This window comes from Bos javanicus, chromosome 28 (assembly GCF_032452875.1).
Source record: "Bos javanicus breed banteng chromosome 28, ARS-OSU_banteng_1.0, whole genome shotgun sequence".
NCBI classification, from domain to species: domain Eukaryota; kingdom Metazoa; phylum Chordata; class Mammalia; order Artiodactyla; family Bovidae; genus Bos; species Bos javanicus.
Genome location: NC_083895.1, coordinates 39,630,825 through 39,650,422, shown reverse-complemented (window position 1 = coordinate 39,650,422; position 19,598 = coordinate 39,630,825). Strand labels below are relative to the sequence as shown.

General features: G+C 39.1%; 1 protein-coding gene and 1 long non-coding RNA gene across 9 annotated transcripts in view; one reads left to right on the top strand and one right to left on the bottom strand.

Annotated features, from left to right (window-relative positions):
- LOC133240529 (uncharacterized) overlaps window positions 1–10,690 on the top strand; it is a 597,238-nt gene extending 586,548 nt beyond the window's left edge. Inside the window, exons 4-7 of one of the 3 annotated variants that reach the window (XR_009734250.1) lie at window positions 1,888–1,963; window positions 4,629–4,767; window positions 6,913–7,039; window positions 10,277–10,690. This is a non-coding gene — a long non-coding RNA (uncharacterized LOC133240529). The remainder of the gene's footprint in view (window positions 1–1,887; window positions 1,964–4,628; window positions 4,768–6,912; window positions 7,040–10,276) is intronic. The other 2 variants (XR_009734248.1, XR_009734249.1) reach the window with 2 other exon arrangements.
- NRG3 (neuregulin 3) overlaps window positions 3,867–19,598 on the bottom strand; it is a 1,226,542-nt gene continuing 1,210,810 nt past the window's right edge. For 2 of the 6 annotated variants that reach the window (XM_061405513.1, XM_061405514.1), the window contains exons 7-10: window positions 16,043–16,176; window positions 11,484–11,654; window positions 6,005–6,076; window positions 3,867–5,772 (exon numbers count right to left, since the gene is read on the bottom strand). In XM_061405513.1, the coding sequence (XP_061261497.1) occupies window positions 5,265–5,772; window positions 6,005–6,076; window positions 11,484–11,654; window positions 16,043–16,176 (885 nt within the window). In that variant the 3' untranslated portion in view covers window positions 3,867–5,264. The remainder of the gene's footprint in view (window positions 5,773–6,004; window positions 6,077–11,483; window positions 11,655–16,042; window positions 16,177–19,598) is intronic. The other 4 variants (XM_061405518.1, XM_061405519.1, XM_061405516.1 and 1 more) reach the window with 3 other exon arrangements.

Sequence of the window (19,598 nt, the reverse complement as noted above, 5' to 3'; positions counted from 1 at the left end):
TTCTTAAAATCTGGGGCAAATTTGATGTTCAGGCTTTGAAAGTCATGACTGAGCAACTTTCACTTGGCCATCCCTTCTTTATTACTTGGCATACACAAATTACTTTAAAAACAACCACAAGAGATTCTATTTCTCTATGGAAATTAAATGGAACATTGTAAATGTCTTATTTACAAGTCAATATACGATTCCAATAATTTTGGAGTCTTAGAGCCATGATCTCTCCAAAGAGTGGTGCTGTGAAAGTCGCTCAGGCGTGTCCAACTCCTTGTGACCCTATGGACTGTACAGTCCACAGAGTTCTCCAGGCCAGAATACTGGAGTGGGTAGCTGTTCCCTTTTCCAGGGGATCTTCCCAATCCAGATGGCTAAAATGATAAGGGTTGTGTTGCTGCTGCTGCTGCTAAGTCACTTCAGTCGTGTCCGACTCTGTGTGACCCCATAGACGGCAGCCTGCCAGGCTCCGCCATCCCTGGGATTTTCCAGGCAAGAACACTGGAGTCGGTTGCCATTTCCTTCTCCAATGCGGGAAAGTGAAGGGTGAAAGTGAAGTCGCTCAGTAGTGTCCGACTCTTAGCGACACCATGGACTGCAGCCTACCAGGCTTACTAGAAGACAAATAACATAATGTCTGAGTTGGAATGACTGCCTAACATTCCAACCAGTTGGAAATTAAAGATGAGCTAGATCATCCTTCTCATTTGAAGATGGGATCATGGAGCTACTATTATGTATACATAAAGTAGAAGCTTTCGCAATGTCATCTTCCAACATAAAGATTTTCTAATTCATTTTCAACAGTAAGAATTATTTGTTATCACACCATTAATTCTTTCATAGGCAACAATACACGTGCAGTCAATACAGGTTTTTATGACTAAGTTATTAAAGTACTAGCAGCCAAGTATGTCTCGGTCTGGTCATCTCTACTAGTGTCTTCACTGGGTAATCAGCATTAACACGTAGCTTCCCCACAATCACTCTGCCCTCACCACAACTCTTCACTAGATACTGTGGGTACTACACATCAGAGATGCCTGTTTAGGCACCTTTGACGGAACTAAATAGTTAACATTATAAAAAATATATTTGAGCTTATACATTATAGGGAGAATAATCATATATACCCATAGTTTATTCTTCATTTCTAAGAGATAATCTAGCAGACATTTTCCTCCATGGTCTTCTGAATTTTTTCCAACTCAAGGAAATTTCTGCTTACCTAAGAGGAAGAACTAGAAAATGCCTGTGTTACCTAAACATTGCCAAGTTGGCTGATTTCTAAAGGTTTTTATTTCATTGGCATTCCATGAGGCAATCACTTTAATGTTTGTCAATGAAACAAAAATAATAAAGCTACCAAAATAATCAAACACCTAAATGTAACACATGTATGTTTTATACATACATATATGCTTATCCGTGTATGTGTGTAGTCACAGTAGGGAACAGATTATTATGAGAGAACAATGTTGATCTTAAGGAGTGAATTTCTTCTTTTACCCTCGCTATTTCTTTAAAAGGGAAAGAAAAAATAAAAGAAAGAGATAAAGCTTATTTAAAGGCCTCATTTCCCATGACATTGGGATGCATTTAAAATCGAGAACAGCCCAGAAACGTTGTGCTGGTCTTTCTTGGATGAAGACTGAATTTGTGTAGACCAAAATACAGACATAGTCTAGACATGCCATCATTTAATAACACTGTACTGAATCTATACAATTGAATAATAATTTAAAAAGTACTCTTTATATATAAAATGTTTCCTGGATACCAAAAGCTAAAATAAAAACCCCACCCCTCCTGCTGTGTTCCTAGGTATATTATGTACTCAGTTGGGAAATGTTTCATAGCACTTGTCTAAGGGAAATATTTTCTGGTTTACAGGGTTGGAATTAGAGGAATCACCATTTCCGCCCCCTCACTCAGGGAGTCATGGTTTCCTGTAGCACCATACTGCAAGGTAAGTGTGAGTGACTGCTGCATACATCAAGTGTATTCTGGTGGACAGCTAGTTGCTGATAGCCTTAGAAGCCCCACTCAAGTCGTACCTGTCAGTTAGTCCAGAAGCCAGTGCTCATTCTCTGGAAATCTGCCTGGCCCTTCTGTTCTCTGTTTGGTAGGTCTGTTATGTTATGATCAAACAAGTTAATTGTGGAGTCCTGAAAAACTGCACCATTTCTCCTCTAGAGGACTTGGCTATTGATACTTGGAGATAATGTAAATCATTGGGGATTTTATCCATCTACAAATATTTAGTCCTTCACCCATAGCAAGGTAGATATTGGACAAGAGTGTAAACCATAGAACACTTAATGTATACAACAAAACTAGAGAAAATTTAGATGCCAATTCTCCAACATAATTTCCACTATTTCTCATTAGCAAAAATTGTTCATATATTTTAAACAACAGCATTGTATAGAAGTCACTGGCAAATCAGAATAACATACACTTTATATAAAATAAGACAGGAAATGATTCAGAGTGAAAAAATAATGAGTAACATTCATTCTCCAATAAATAATGAATTGCAACTTACTCAATTACCAAATCTCCAAATATCTACCCTCATAACAAATACAGGGAAAATGAAGCAAAGTCAAAAGTGTCTTGTAGAAATAGACACTTCTGTGTAGGCATGTGAGCTTGAAAGACAGGGTACCGACGTCTCCAGATGTTGGCCACATTAGATCAGCTTTGAGAATCTTGATGCTTATCAGCACTTGTCTGCTGGTGCCCAAAGAGGTGCTTTTTGAGTCTGAAAGCTTTTCATTGGAGAATTTCATATTCCAAAAGGAGATAATGGTCACCTTCAGTGGTCATTTAATAATTGCTCTTACTGGAGGGTTTCTGTCTCCACTCTCAATTTCGATATAACTGTATCTCTAAACTTTACATCGGGCTGCTGGTGGACATGCCTGATGTTCATACCCTTTAGAACGCACAAGGCTATTTATAATCACAGAATACATGGTTCTACTTTAACTAAATAAGGGTTGGATCAGGACTTAAGTTTGATTGACAACCTTTGATCTTCTTAGAGTAAATGATATATTAACTTCATACAGAACATACAACCTCCTAATTAGGTAGATTCTGTATGAATTCATTTAGATATGCAACAGGTAACATTTTAGTGAAAAACCCAAGACAAGCTTGACTTCAACAGACTTGAGAAGACTTCCAATGAGTTTGATAATTGTGAAAAATTTAAATATAATACATTGGGTATGCAAATTATGGGGTTTTAATATACCTGTTAATTAAGACCATCTTTCTCAAAATTTCCCCAAAGATGATACTTCTAAATGAGAAGTTAGATAATTGAGATATTAAAAATGTATAATAATCTTTTGAGTCTAACAGTATTACCTCTATTTTCAAAATAAACAATGACTACCACAAAGCATTTTGTTAAATATAAAATGTGTTTCTACCAAAATGTTTTCAACATTTGAGACTTGAGTTTCCAGTAAACAGTGTTAAGAACACAATGTTCTTTATTTTCCCTGTATGACATTATGTCTATTATCAAAGAATATTCTCAAAGAGCAATTTGCAGAGAAACAGCTTAATCTTAAATAAGAATTGTATATCTTCAATATTTGATTCAGAAAGAGTTACATTCCTTTTCAAGGGAATGTGCATCTTCCATAGAGAAATTTTAATCAAAGTTTTCCCAAACTTCAGTAAAAGAAATCTTTTATGTACTTTCAAATACTGTGCCTTTTTATTTAAAACAGTGTAAACATAACAACTCAACACCACCGATAATTGGAAAAAGACTGGTTATGTGAACACTAATTTCCTTGATTGCCCCATGAAAAGAAGGGTAAATAAAACAGACAAATCTTCAGGAGAAGTTTCAGTTCACCTTAGCAGTGGTAAAAATATTGCTTTATTCCAAATGAACATACAGCACAATTTACTGTTCTTTGGGGGACTTCCTTTGAACTGAATAGGCTGGGCTTTGTGACTTCAACAATTTATTCTTTCCATATTAACCACAGAAGCCAATGTCTCGGTCCACACATGGTAGACTCTCTATAAAATAAATAGTAATGAGGATGATGAGAAAGCAAAGGGTAACCATCAATTTGATCATTGGCTTGTATAAATAATTTAAGTACGCATGACTCAGGATAAGTACCCATCCCCAACTTTCCTTGTAATACTGATATCATTAATGAGCCAATAGTTGTTCCTCTCAAAAAGATTCACATCAGAAAATGGTCTAGACATTGTCAAGAGTTTTGTAGGACCCCACCATGCAAGTGACCTTGATTTACTAACTGAACTTTCTACTTAATGGAAAAAATTTAAAGTGAACAGATCTACGAGGGAATTTTTTTTTTTCTTCTGAATATTAGATTCCCTGATGTTTCAGAACAAATTTTTAGCAAGCTGAATACACACACACATGCACACACATATGCAAAATGAACATATGTGCATACGGCATACCGGTGCTCGAGTGAGCAGGTACACACACACACACACACACACACACACACACACCGAGAAATGCTCCTTTGGAGCCCCTAAACAATCTCAAAGAAAAACATTTCTAGTAGCATGATTTTAGTGACACGACATTTGTGATGTTTTTGTCTCTTTTTCTATAGTAATTTCCTACCTCCCTCTGAGATTCTGTGCCTTCAAATTTTGGAGGAAGCTGGCACATAAGAGCGGCTAAGAGTGCCCCGTGATGCCCTCTATCTTCTATTCCTCTCCTTCCAGAGTCTTTGTGCCATTCTTCAAAAAGTAAGTAGAAAACATTACATTGGTTGACATGACATAACCTGTGATGAGGCTGTCGAGTGGATAGAGATTTAGGGTTTGGGATTGGCAAGCCACATGGCAAGGGCCACCTGCTCACTGGCACGTCTGCCCTCAGCATACATCTTTTCTCTTTGAAACTGGGTAATTGCCAGCACTTTTTATGAGGCCACTGGCACTGTGGGGCTGAGGGTCTGAATTGCCCACATCTACTAAGAGCCAAAGAGGACAGTGTTGGGACTAACTGAAATTGTATTCAGAATTCTACCCAAAAGCTTTAGTTGTAAGCTTTATCCCTCCTGAAACGTTTCTTTCCCTTTAAAAAAATATTTTGTTAAAAAACACTATGATATGAGGGCGATAGACTATTTGGTTTCTTCTAAGTAGATGCTCTTAAATTAATGCATATAAATAATTTGTATTTAATCTCCTCTCTTTCCTGTTGAGCAAAGCATAGAATGCACAGATTTCTACATCTCGAGTCACTTGGTCAATGCAGGGTCTCTTTGTATTTCGTTTCTTAAGACAAATTGTGCCTCTCGTTCTGATTTGGCTGTGGGACTCAGGGGAAGAAAGGCTGTGTTTTCACTCGCACTGTCCTCCGTCTCTACGCTGGCCAGTTCGTAGTCTTCTGACCGCCTGGCATCAGTCAGAATTCGAATCTGCTCCTGGACAGTTTCTAGCAATATTTTCACTTCTTGTTGTTCTGCTATAAGACAATCGCTGACTGGAATACTCACATTGACAATATCAGCAGAGTAGGAGTTTTTGCACCATTTGATGCTTTTGACTTCAGAAATCCCTGGCATTTGCATGCAGGTTTCCTCTAGACCCACTGAAGGGATGATGGGCACAGAACTGGCCCTTGGGGATGAGTATCCCATCAGGTCCTTTTGCTCCAAACTATTAAAATAGGAGTTTGTCTCTCTTGAAGGCAGTTGCATATTTATTGATGCATTTTGTTGGGTTGTTAAACCATTGGCTGAGTACCTGAAAAAGAAACAAAGTGTAACATATACTGTTACCTGCCCCACAACATTCAGTCAACAAAGCACTTTCCACATGCATCATCTCACTGACTTCTCACAGCAACCCCATGAGACGGATACTATGTTCCCAGTTAAACAGAGAAGTAAACTGAAGCTCATATAGGTGAAGTGACTTGCCCAAGGTCACACAGAAAATAAGTGACAGATTGAGACTCAAACCCAGATCTTCTTACTTTAAGTCCAGGGATCTTTCAACACACCACAGCTGTATAGGCAGGTGGGGTATAGTCTTCCTGACCTCTATCCTAGAATACAAAGTAAATGGGGGTTGAGCAGGTAAGAGTGTGGCCCTTCCATAGTGACAAACAGGAAACCCATAATGGCATTACTCCACTCCATCAACCTGACCACCCTCTCAGCCCTGGTTTAGTCCAGTAGACTCCTTGTGGCCACCCTAGGTGGAGGCAGTCAGGAAGCCCACTCTTCAGCATCAAAATACTACAGTCCTAAGTTTCTCTGCTTCACACTGACTTAGTCCAATTTCCAATGGACTCTGTTCTATAGGAACCCCCTTCCTGCCAGTTTATAGAGCCTAAAAGATGGGATGAGAGTCATACAATTCCTCTGTCTGCCCAAGAAGAACATGCGGGAAGTTCCATGGGGCCTCAATCAAGCTAGTAATGTTCCTCACATGGTTTCAGGAGCCAAGTAAGGTAGTTTATGGGTGTGTGACGATGGCTTGTCCAGAATGCCATCATGACATTCCAAGTAATTTAATATGCCAGAATCTAGCTGGCCCTCTTCTTGGTTGTTCAGAGCTGGTGAATTATCCATTGCTTCTGAACTCTCTAAAGCCAAAGATTGGAGCCGAGATATGGTAGATTCACAGAAATGAACAGTAGTATTTATCCTATTTCTCAATTATTTTTACTTAACCTTAAATTAAAATTTAAGCATAATCTAAACATATTCACTCTTAGTATAATAAATCTCATTCCCCTTGTCTTACATTATATTGTAAATAAAAATCATGTTTATACACGGAAAGAATAATTGCAATGAAGTGTGTTGCATACTAAATAGAAGCCTTTATTGTAAAAAGACAAGATCGGAGAAATTTAGAGCTCTGTCTTTCTGCCAGACAGCATAAAAAGATGAGGAATGGCTTTAGGTTGCAGTTCCATCCTCTCTCACTGTGCCCAACATGGAGTTGGCAATCAATACATTTTGATGGAATGGACACAGGACTACATGACCAGATCTTCAAGGTAAACAGTCTCTTAATATCCTAGTTAACACAACAAGAGCTACCATTCACACAGAGCCTTCAAAAGGCACTTTCACCTCTAATTACTTTATTGATTTATAACACTCTGTGGTTTATTATTATTACCATATAATGGATGAAAAAACTGGACTAAGGAATACCCAAATGACTTGCTCCAAATTATACTCTTGGAAAGCAGCAGAGAAAGCAGTTAAACCTATGTTGTTTTATTTTGTTACTATCAAGGCCTTAAATGAGTGGGCATCTCAAAGTGCATCCCAGCCTTTTTTGGGATGTAAAATCTTTACCTGCACAAACTAGGCACATAGAAGGAAATTCCCTAGGGGATCTTACTCCTTTCCCCTTAGTGTTATATCACTGAAAATCTGAACCTAAAGGTTCTGATCAATGAATCAATTTCAACAAGAAGGAAGGTGCCAACTTTAAGGCTTCTGTGTTCTTTTCTTAGCACCATTAATGTGTATGAAGGTAGTGAATGTCTGCTGTCAAATTCACCAATGGCACAAGGCCAAGAAATTTTATTAGGATAAAATCATCTTTCATATGGATATCATCAGAGTATATCCATGAGCAGAACCTAACAGGATGAAAAGTAGTGGTGACAGATGCCAATTCTTAATACCTGGATCTGAACATATTTGTAAAAATGGCTAAAGGTGTAAATATCTTATAGGATTTAGTCAACCGACGCTTTAACAAGTCCACAATGGGACATGACTAAGAAGTAATCCAAGGCAATTCAAGCCAGACTTGGAGCTGTCTTCCAATATGCCTGTGGGCTGCCCTGGGTGGCTCAGTGGTAAAGAATCCTCCTGCCAATGCAGGAGACCTGGGTTCCATCCCTGAGTCAGGAAGATACTCTGGAGAAGGAAATGGCCACCCACTCCAGTATTCTTGCATGGAAAATCCCATGGACAGAGGAGCCTGGCAGGCTACAGTCCATGGGGTCACAAAGAGTTGGACATGACTTAGTGACTAAAGAGCAGCTGATAGATGAGAAAGGAATTGCAGTTGACTTCTGCGTCATCTCACAAGCCAGGTATGGGTCACACGCTGGCAACAACTGAAATCTAAAATGCTGCCCTAACATGAAGGTGTACTTGAAACTATTAGAACTCTCCAAAATGTGACATGTGACTTTGTTTTGGATCAGAAAAGATTTCAGTTTCCACCACCATTATATGCTCTGGAGTCTTAGACAAACACGGAAGCCTCACTTTAATTCTCTCATTAATTAAAACTGTTAGGTTGTAATGCTGACCTGGGGGCTGCTCTGAGGACTCGCTGAAGTGATGCCTCTGCATGAATCAGTAGAGGCACACTGGTGGTCCTCCCTTTCTTCCTAGAGTTGCTGCGAGTGTTCTAGCACTGGGCTTTGAGTAGGAGGTGACACTACTCTCCAGAAGCTTAAGTTAAATTTCTAGATGTGATTCTTGATTAGAAGACAGTCAGAATTCTACATTCCATCATAGTCAATGACTGTCACATTCTATCCATAAGCACATCATTCATTGACTGTAAAGTACCAGTTTGGATTGCCCTTCTTCCGATGATCCCTCAGCAAAGTAAGCACACGTGCCATTTCCTTTGTAGCTATGTAAACAAAGCCTCCTTTTAAAGAGGGAAGATTTCAACAATTAGTCATTTCATTTGATTCCCAGGAATTCAAGGGTCAGGCTAAGAAATATGTCTTTCCCCAGAGGAGTCTAGGACCCAGTTCTTGGTGCATATGGCATTAGAATGAACAGACTAAATTGAAGGAATCTAATTTTCCCTCTGGAGCCATACGATTAAAGATTCCACATGTATACATTGCCATTCATGACTGAGATTTTTCTTCACATTCCTTTCCTGGTTTCGTGGTTTATTGGGTCAGAAAGGCTGGTATTCAATGGTTCTTTTACATGGGATATCTTATCTTTGGGTTCACCATTGAAATTCTTTTATCTTTCATGCATTCATCTCTAAACTTCCTGAAGAATAACTGAATATAAGTTTGTGAAGTTGCTATTTAAGTGAGATGGATGATAAGTATGTTTCAGATCCCTTCTACTTTGAAGGAAGCAGTCTCTTGTGATTCTCGCTCTTTCCGTTTAGTATAGGAATCCATCAGTTTGATTTGCCTGACATAACGCAGTTCAGAGCTTTGTGAGCCACTAGCCATAGTCAACACCAAGCCATTGACCAGGGGAAAGGCTCTTGAAGAAGCTCCTTTCCACCTGACTCCCTCCAAGTCAGACACTGGGTTCAAGCTGGGCTGAAGTTAGTGCCAAGGAGAGACATCATATACACGGGCAGTCTAAGTAGCCGACAGTGCCCATGTGCTTCAGGAGCAGCACATGGCAGCAGATGGCTGACGGCGCTTATAAACTCATTCACTCCCCCTCCAGGGAAGGGCCAGATTTGAAAAAGGCTTTTAGCTGTGAAATTCTATTACCAATTCCATTTCCAGTCCGGTGAGATGGTCAGTCCCCCAGGAGTGGGAAATAGCCGTTCTCAAGAACTGAGAATGAGATTGCTCCTTGAGATTCATTGTGCTGAGCACACAGTGACGTAGAGTCATCATTTATCAACACTGGGTGCGTATCACATTGGAAAATGCATGTGGCCAGCCAATTGAAGAGAATATTCCAAACCCAATGACGGTTGAACCAAAACAAAATCTCCACCAGGCAGGATAAGTGTTAAGTCCCCCAGGAGTTAAAAAGCAAAACAGTGCCTGAACATGCCCTGGAAATCTCTGGGCCCTTTTTGGTTCAACACTATGCCTGTCACAGAGCAGCCTCTTAGGTACATTTGGAATGATAGCCGTGGTAGTGCCCAGCAGAGGAAAGAAAGCATGGACTGAGTTCTCTGTCCACTCACAACATCTCTGAGCTTGATTTCACCTCACTCATTCTCACTCTAACATTCATCCTGGGGCAGTGGGGAGAGGGTTGGGGGGAATACCTAAGTAACAGATGTTATTACTGATTGAAGAAGAAAAAAAATTACGAAACATAATTAGCTATAGGCTAATGCAAGCCCCTTTTCCAGCCATGAGGCAAATAGAGATGCAAACTGCTTCCTGAAACTTGTATTATGTATTTTGGCCAACTTAGCTATTATGTTGAATGTGTAAATATCACCCCAGACCTGTACAGATATATTTTACAGTCCAATTGGAATTGCTTCACAATTACAAAATTGAGATACAAGCTATTTATTTATCTTCTAGTCGTCCTACAGAAATCTGTTGCCGAGATTTGTCAGACACGGCACTGCTGCATGTATATCCTGCTCAGAGGGAAAGACAAAGTTAAGGATCTGGGACCTCAAACCTGCTTTGACTTTCAACTTGCTACAGACTGGGTAGAAAAATCACCCAGACCAAAGAAATGTAGCCTGGCTTATTCAGAGAGAGAGAAGAAGACTGGATGCAACAGGCTTGAGTGAGGGAATGGATTCTTAGACTTTCTGAAGTAAACCCTGATTGCATTGCTCTTGAAATTAGTAGTAATACTTTAAATGTTCCCATGGCAATAAATACAAGTACCCCTTCTCTGCTTACTATGTGTCAGGCACAAGCTCTTGACACATGTAATTTCTTTTTAATCTGCCTGACAATCCTCAGGAAGTCTCGTACTATTTTGTTCAATGTATAGACTAGAAAACATAAGCTTAAATGATAAAACTTTCTCAAATTCAAACAAGGAGTAATCCAGCTTGTCAGTTTTGATAAGGGTGCCATCTTTGGTGGGATAGCTTACGTCAGTTAGGTAAGTGGTGTCTAAAACTCACTCTCCACTCCACTCACCATTCTATGAGCCCCGCGCAGGTCCACGCCCACTCACAGGAAGGGGCACTTTTTGCACTGCAAGGATGGGCAGCAGCCACTGAGTCCCAAGCCCAGTTTTCCACCCCTGCACTGTGAGTGAAACTAGAGATCTAAGTTCAGCTAGTTGTGCCTTGACAATATGCTGTCAGCATTGACTGAGGCACATTCAAAAATGCTCTATGGAGCAGATGCTACTTCTGTATTACCGGTAACGGCTTATGGTATTTTCCACAATAGTCATTAGAGAATTAAGTCCTTTTTTTCCCCCCAAACCTAAGGATGAAGGAATACTTTTGTCCTCCTAAGAAATCCCTAGTTTTTAAAGTCAAAGACACATTCCCAGTTATTTTAGAAACTTTACTAAAACATAGCCTAGGTATCTATATACTTCTTAATGTTACATTTCTTTTCCATCTAACATTTCCCAAATATCTACTTCCATTTTATCTATTCTTTATAGTTTATCTATTCTTTTGTGGAACAAAGATGGAAGCAAGCATAAATAGCCAATTAGTAAATCAGTGAATAAAACCCCAAGGAACATTAAAAACTCCATTTCAAACTCTAGCATTCACCCGCCCTAAATTCCATTGCTCTTACGACCTACCCTTGGCAAGGTATCGTATCCTGGTCTGGGATCTTTGATTCCTCCAGTTGCTGATATGCTGGTCCCACGAGTCCACCCAGCCTACTTCGGGGTGATGGGGGTGTCCTTCTGAAGGCATTCCTATGGAGCATACCACTCCTTTGCCCTGGACTGCAGCAAGAGGAGAGGGTCCTGATGGTGGAAAGAAAACCAACAAACAAATTGATCATAGCCATTTCCTCACAGGTGGCTGCTCAGATTCTTCAAGCACTGTATTTGCACCCCAGATCCTCAGAGTTCTAGACCAGGTTCCATCCATGCCTGCAGGATATTGGCTAGGAGGGTTCCAAAGTTGCTGAATCTATTTTATCTTTGGACAGACTAAGAAGAAGAGATGTTCAGTTCCTCTGTTTCTGGCATTCCCGTCTGGAGCTTAAAGAATGTTCCAGCTCCTGATTCCCATCCTCCCTCATCATCCATGCTCCAGCAGGGCCTCTAATAGAAATAAAAGTGGTCTTGTTATTAAATGGTGACAAGAACTAAACCCAAGAAGCCTTAAGGGGAAAATGTCAATGGTGTTAGTCGTAGAACAAACAAGCCTTATTTTAATTGCTGTTGTTTCCTTAAAATATATGTTATTTACTTTGCCAGTCCACAATCTCAAATTTTCATAAATCCTGAGAACCTAAATTATTTTTCTTTTGAGGTTTCCTTTTCCTAACATTTTTATTGAATGAAAGATTCTTTAAATTATATAGTGTTTTACAATTTTCAAAGAGAGTCATGCGTGACTTTATATAATCCCATATTAACCCTTTGAGTTTGCTTTTAATAAATGTCTGATCATATATTTCATTTGATTTATACATCCAAACAGCCAAATAACCATATGTTATCAGATGCTATCAAGGGGCAAATAGCATACATGGGATATAACCTCAGGTAAGATCCCTACATAGATTATAGTAAATAAAGAACTAGACTCTCTACAGGAATCACTTACTAATTTGCCACGTTACTAATTCCATCCATATCTATTCCTCTTTCCACGCCACTGAATTTTCCCTACTACCATGTGAAGTGTAAGAACTCTGTTCCTGTATAAACATTCCCTGAGATTCCTGTAAGATAGTTTAGAATGTTTGTGTTACATTCTCATTTAACTTTGAAAATAGCAATAAAACCATGCACAGAGCAAAAACATTTTCAAAATTTCAATATGCCATCAAGTTCCAAAGGAACCATTCCCCCAAAGGAACTTTACCCATATTACTACATTATATGGAGTTCCGTAACTTTTCCCCCCACCAACATTACTGTTATTTCAACTTAATAAATACAAGACCTCTCCTATGTTGTTTAGGGTCAGGATTTGAACCAGACATATGAGTGCTAGCAGCCACCTTCCTGGGTTTGGCTAGGGAAAGCGACCACACTTTAGAACTTCGTATTTATCAAGCCTATCCCTAACTTCCTGAGTTTGTGCAGATACCAGATTTTACCTAGCATGGCTATTACAATTTCATTCTTCAGCATAATATTTCTAATGTGTTGAATCCTAAAATGCTTAACAAGGGACATCTAGCTGGGTCACCAAGCCAGCAAGTTTAAGGAGCTGCATAATAACCGATTCGTTTCTCTGCCTTCCAGTTTCTATATACACTGTCTGGTGGCAATTGTGAAGTTCACAGAGCACTTGGGCTTGGATGCTAGAATTAGCTGCATTGGGTCTGTATGTTACTAGCAGCATGATACTGAGAATAGTATTTATACAAGTCAGAGTCCTGGAGGGAAATAAATGGCACCAGAAATTGGATCATTTGGGAAGATTTTGCTGTTTAGAAATGTATGTTCACTGTTTGAGGGGAGAAAAAAAGAAGAACACACAACAGGACACTACTGTACTTAAGGGCTGGTAACAATGGGAGGCTGTTACCATCCTTGTTACTGAAAGGACGGGGGGAAGGAGCAGTTACCTGACTGAAGAGAGAAAATGGTTGTAAGAAGAGGCCACCTGGCAGGTGCTGTGGCCCCCAGAGGAGGGCCGTAGCTAAGGCCACCAAGCAGGGAGGGAGGGGCAGGAGTGCCAGGACCTCACTGGCCCTGCCCTTCCCTCACTTGGCTGTGCACCGCAGTGAGACAACAGAAGTCCAAAGGCAAGAGAAGGTGCTGCCCGTTTTAGTGCACCAGGCAGGGCAGAAAAGGGAACGCCTAGACATGGTGCATGTGTTGAGGTATTTTCATAGTATTGCTGTGGGGATTAAAGAGCTCAAATATGTAGCGTTTAGTAGGAAATCTGGCACTTGGTAGGTGCTCAACACAATGAGTTCCCCAACTCCTCTGCTCAAAATGACAACTCAAAGGCTCATACTAATCACTGAAAACCCTGGAATTATTTTACCTTAAAAAACCTATATATGTCCCGGCTATAAATGAGTTATATTGCCAAAATTAATGCACTAAACATGACATGACATAATAGATTGCTTCTTTAAAGTAAAGAGGGGGGTGTTGGACTAAACATGAGAAATAATGGCTTTGAATTAATAGCTTTTGTTTCATAAATGAGTTATCCAAATGAGTCAGATTTGCAGTACACCAAAAGAAATGAATTATTCATAGCTAGCCAAAATGGCACAACAACAGAGTCTACGGGTATGAACTAGTAACCCATCTTAAAAAACAGTTCTATACCTATTGATCAATCCACTATTCAAGCTTTAAAACCCAGTGGCATTCAGGAAGTCATGGAGCAGTTTGCAGGATGTATAAATCAGTGACTAGGTTATCAATCACAAAAACGTTTAAATCTGCTGCATGTTTTACAAAACAAAAGCTATGATATATTGAACTATAATTTACAAAGTTCTAAAAGCACTTTATAAATCAACCCTTGCCGGTCTATCAGGACACAATGCATGCCAACAAATACTGCAGTGTCATTGAAGCAAACAAAAAAGAAGGTCTCTTAGAGAGTTCCTTATTTGACCTGTGAGTGATTCCCAGAAGCCATAGTAGAAGCCAAGTTTAGGAGGGGGTGTATCAACAGACAAAAATAGGGATAGGGTTATCTGCAGGTCAAATACATTAGAAGCTGTCATTCTTTATCCTATCAACTTTAAAACATGTATGATAATATAATACTTAATATTATACTTTATTTTATTTGACTGGATGAAATACCGCTTTAACATGGATTACAATCTGCAGAGGGAAATATGCTTTTGGAAAAAAAAAAATGTCTTCTAAAAGGCTGATAATTTTGTATCTAATTTCCTAATTGAAGAACATCCATTAAGTCCAGTGAACTTAAAATGCTCTTTTCATAGGGAAATATTTGTAAATTCCCCTACTGATATAAACCAAAAGTTGTACTCAGTAGCTAAAGCAGTTATGCAGTGGCCAAACACATTTCATCCTGTGTTGAAAATATTTAACCCTTTTTTTTTTTAAACTTAGCAAACCCTTAATATCTCAGTCTCTACTCATGTAGATTAAGAATAAAAATCACCATTGAGTACCAATGATTAGTATCCAGAGTGACATGAAAAATCCCATAGTAAATGTGGCCAGCATCAGTAAACTCTTTTGGGGGGACTCCTTCAGAGGTGGGACAGAAGTTAGCTTCCTTGAACAATGCATTTTTCTCTCATAGTCATTTCCAAAATGTGGCCCAGATATGTGAAAACCAAGGGTCAACAACATTTTTCTTTCATTGCTGGAAACAACTTTTTTTTTTTTTACCTTTTCCATTTAAAAAAATATTTATTCTCTTTATAATTTAAGAATTTTTTTTTTAACACTGTACTTCCTACTAAGAAAAGAAAGCTTAAATCTTTGGACAACTTCCACAAAGACTGACAATGTATTTTTGGATGTACATAATGTCTATTCTAGCAGGTCTCAACTGTTGGCACCTTAGAACAAAACTCAATTTTTGGAGTTCCAGATTCCTTATGTATAAACATAGTATGTGACTAGAAGATGCTGAGAATGTACTCAGCCTCAGAATGCTATAAAATTGAAAACTTTTATAAGATAACTTTATTTTTGGCTTTCTTCCCCAAATAGCCAATTTTATGGTCAGCATGTAAAAAAAAAAAAAGTCCCACTCCACTGATAATGGAAGATCTAATATTAAACCAAGAGAAGATTTAGCAGGATTCTTCCCCCGTGAGAACTACGTGTGAAGATCTGGAACATGTGCTATCAGCTGCCTAGGGAAGAATGAGTCATTAAATCTGCAGTGATAAGGCAGGCTAGGAAAAACCATGTTTTTAATGATTTTTCAGATAGCAATTGTTTCATTCACTGGTCTGTGTCTGCAGCCTTGATGGGTATTGTTAATAAGTCCCTTTAGGCTTCTTCTAGGTGCACTGCTGCCTACTGGTCTCTTTGCCTGCTGTGAGCTGCCTGAGCTCCCACTCCCACTTTGCCTGCTGTGAGCTGCCCACTCCATGGGCAACTAGAGGAGAAGCAAGAGTGATCACCTCTCCTGAAAAACGTTGCTGTTCCTTGGTGTGTGCTGTCCAGCATTACACACTGTGTCAACACTCCCATTCCCACCTCGATTTAGCTACCTGTACCTGTGGTGTTTGACAGATTGGCTTCCTCTGTCGGGAGAAGGGACCTCTGGGAATGACTGGGGGCTGGCAAAACTTGACTCCATCATTTTCTCCAATGCAGTCACAGGATGCCTTTCCGCCGTTGAATACTGTGGGAAATCCCATGCAAAGAGTTGAGCTGGAGGAAACGTTATGAGAGGAGGGCCTCTGACACTATAGCTGGGTATCAAAAAGTTACTGGAACTTACCAGTAACTTTTCCACTGGGCACTTGATCAGGAGAATGATAAAGACATCATTTTCATCCCATTTCTCACAATGCTCTCAACCTTTTGCTCCCAAAACTCTTTGTGATTAGATGAGGTCCATTCAACAGGGTTTTCCACATTAGAATCCTATCTTTTCATTTCAATTTTTACCCATGGCACACCATGCCTTTAAGCCAAAACCACCAGTATTATTTTTATTATAGTTGATATAGAATATTATTTAAGTTAATAAAAGGATTTTTTAATTCAATGTACATTTTATCAAAAAATTAACTTGTTGTTCTATTACTAACAATAGGGTTTCAATAAATGCTAAATGAGTGAAGTTCACAACAGAAGTTTTTCATATTTCTGAGAATTATGAAAGATGATTTAGAGTATCTGCCCACCACTCTCCAGTGTTTCCCTTTCATCTTGTTACCAGGTACTTACCATGTCTAATAAGAGATGTGTGCAAACAGTTCATTATTTATAGTTATTAACCCTTGGTTTCACCTTTGATGATGAGATATCACAAGGCACAGTAGCCTAGAGGAAACCATATAGTGATGGCACATTAAGAAAAACTTTGCCCCTAGAGAAATATTGCTTAGCATCTCAACCAGGCAGCAGTTGTCAAGTTTAACATTCCCTGGGCACTTGCACTTGAACAAGCAACAAGGAATAGCAGGTTTCTTTTCTGGAAGCTCCAATGGAAACTATGTTGAGAAATGACATTTTTTGAATGCTAATAACCAAAGAAGAGATTTTGAAATCCAGATATTCACTTGTAAATGTAGAATTTCCCATAAAAAGTATATATCTGCAGAATACATATATGAAAAGGTACATAACTGAACTCATGTACAGAGAGGAAAATCAGATAGGGCATGTTAAATTTCAGGAGTACATCCTAAATGCAAAGATTCAAGAAAAATAAGATTTGGTGCTAACTTGCTGGGGTACAGATTGGCAAAATGTTCCAAAATTTTAATCACCCTACTCTTAGATGGAGACTACTACTTCTAGGGACTCCCATCATTAACTGTATACTCACTAGAGCATGTCACTGGTACAATTTTTAATAACAAATCAGAAAACAGACTCTAAAGAGAAGCAATTGGAAACAAGAGAAATGGCCGCAAATGAATACTATATAGTCATTGAAGAGAATAAAATCAGGGTACAAGAAGTACGCATAATATGAATTCACTTGTGTAAATGACGGAAATGTAGTAAACAGATATAGATATATATCTAAGTGTACGTATGTGTTTATATATGAACATATTTAGTTTTGTGTGTCTATCTACATATGTATAGATTTTGTATGTACATGCCAAAGCCTTTGACTGTGTGGATCACAAACTCTGGAAAATTCTTAAAGAGAGGGGAATACCAGACCACCTGACCTGACTCTTGAGACATCTGTATGCAGGTCAGGAACCAACAGTTAGAACTGGACATGGAACAACAAACTGGTTCCAAATAGGAAAAGGAGTATGTCAAGACTGTATATTGTTACCCTGCTTATTTAACTTATATGCAGAGTTCATCATGAGAAATGCTGGGTTGGACAAAGCACAAGCTGGAATCAAGATTGCCGGGAGAAATATCAATAACCTCAGATATGCAGATGACACCACCCTTATGGCAGAAAGTGAAGAACTAAAGAGCCTCTTGATGAAAGTGAAAGAGGAGAGTGAGGAAATTGGCCTAAACTCAATATTCAGAAAACTAAGATCATGATAACTCGTCCCATCACTTCATGGCAAATAGAGCAATGGAAACAGTGACAGACTTTATTTTTTTGGACTACAAAATCACTGCAGATGGTGACTGCAGCCATGAAATCAAAAGACGCTTACTCCTTGGAAGGAAAGTTATGACCAGCCTAGACAGCATTTTAAAAAGCAGAGACATTACTTAGCCAACAAAGGTCCGTCTAGTCAAGGCTATGGTTTTTCCAGTAGTCATGTATGGATGTGAGAGTTGGACTGTGAAAAAAGCTGAGCACTCAAGAATTGATGCTTTTGAACTGTGGTGTTGGAGAAGACTCTTGAGAGTCGCTTGGACTGCAAGGAGATCCAACCAGTCCATCCTAAAGGAAATCAGTCCTGAATATCCATTGGAAGGACTAATGTTGAAGCTTAAACTCCAATACTTTGGCCACCTGATGCAGAGAGCTGACTCATTTGAAAAGACCCTGATGCTGGGAAAGATTGAGGGCAGGAGGAGAAGGGGATGACAGAGGATGAGATGATTGGATGGCATCACCAACTCAATGGACATGAGTTTGGGTCAACTCCGGGAGTTGGTGATGGACAGGGAGGGCTGGTGTGCTGCAGTCCATGGGGTCACAAAGAGTCAGACACAACTGAGCAGCTGAAATGACCTGTTGATACATGTGTTTCTGTGTGTGCATACAACCCCATAGGATGCAGATGGGGAAAAAACACAAACTATTAAGGTGTTATCCTTGGGAAAAAGTATATTGGCAGGTATGGGCTATGAAAACTAGGAAAATTGTCAAGGTTATATAACTTTATGTTCAAAATCTCTATTTTTAAGTACTTCCAAAATAAACCACAGCATGTTAATAATGACCACATCTTGAATCAAAATATGAATTCTACAAAATGGACTTAAGAGAAGCTATTAAGAGTTCTTGCAAAATGGTTAAGCTGACATAGAACTAAAAGAAGATATGGAGATAAGTTGGAAAAGGTGGTGGTTTTCAGCAACCCCAAAATTACAAAGATACAAAATATGATGGAAGTACTTTCACATGTACTTCTTTGCTGACTAATTAAAGTTGTTTATCATAAACCATCCATAGAAAATTGAACTGAATCAATATGCTATTGAAAGGTAAATAACATCCTGAATTTCTACCTGATTTTCAAATTCTATAAAAGATCTAATAGGATTTTTTTTCCTCCAAACTTCTAAAAAATTGCTTTATAAGACAAACTCAGGTGCTGAGAAGGCTCAGCTACAGACAGAGGTGAAAGTATCTGGAGACATCTGTGGCAAACTGAAGCTTCTGTGCTGTCTCTGTAGAGGGCTGTCAGTAGGTGACCCGGGCCAGTGTTTCTAGCAAGGTCAAGAGCTTCTAGAGAAACTGCCAAATCATTAAAAGTCAGCAGTCCGTTTCTTTTTAAAAAATACAATTTATGTCAATCCTAATTCAAGTTTGGGTCTGTTAGTTCAGAGCCTCTGCCCTGATTGAGACTTATGATCATGAGAGCTAGAGGGCCTTATTCAAAATCTGGCAAAAAAAGGCTTGAATAGAATCAACCTCTTACTTGTTCTCCTTATTCA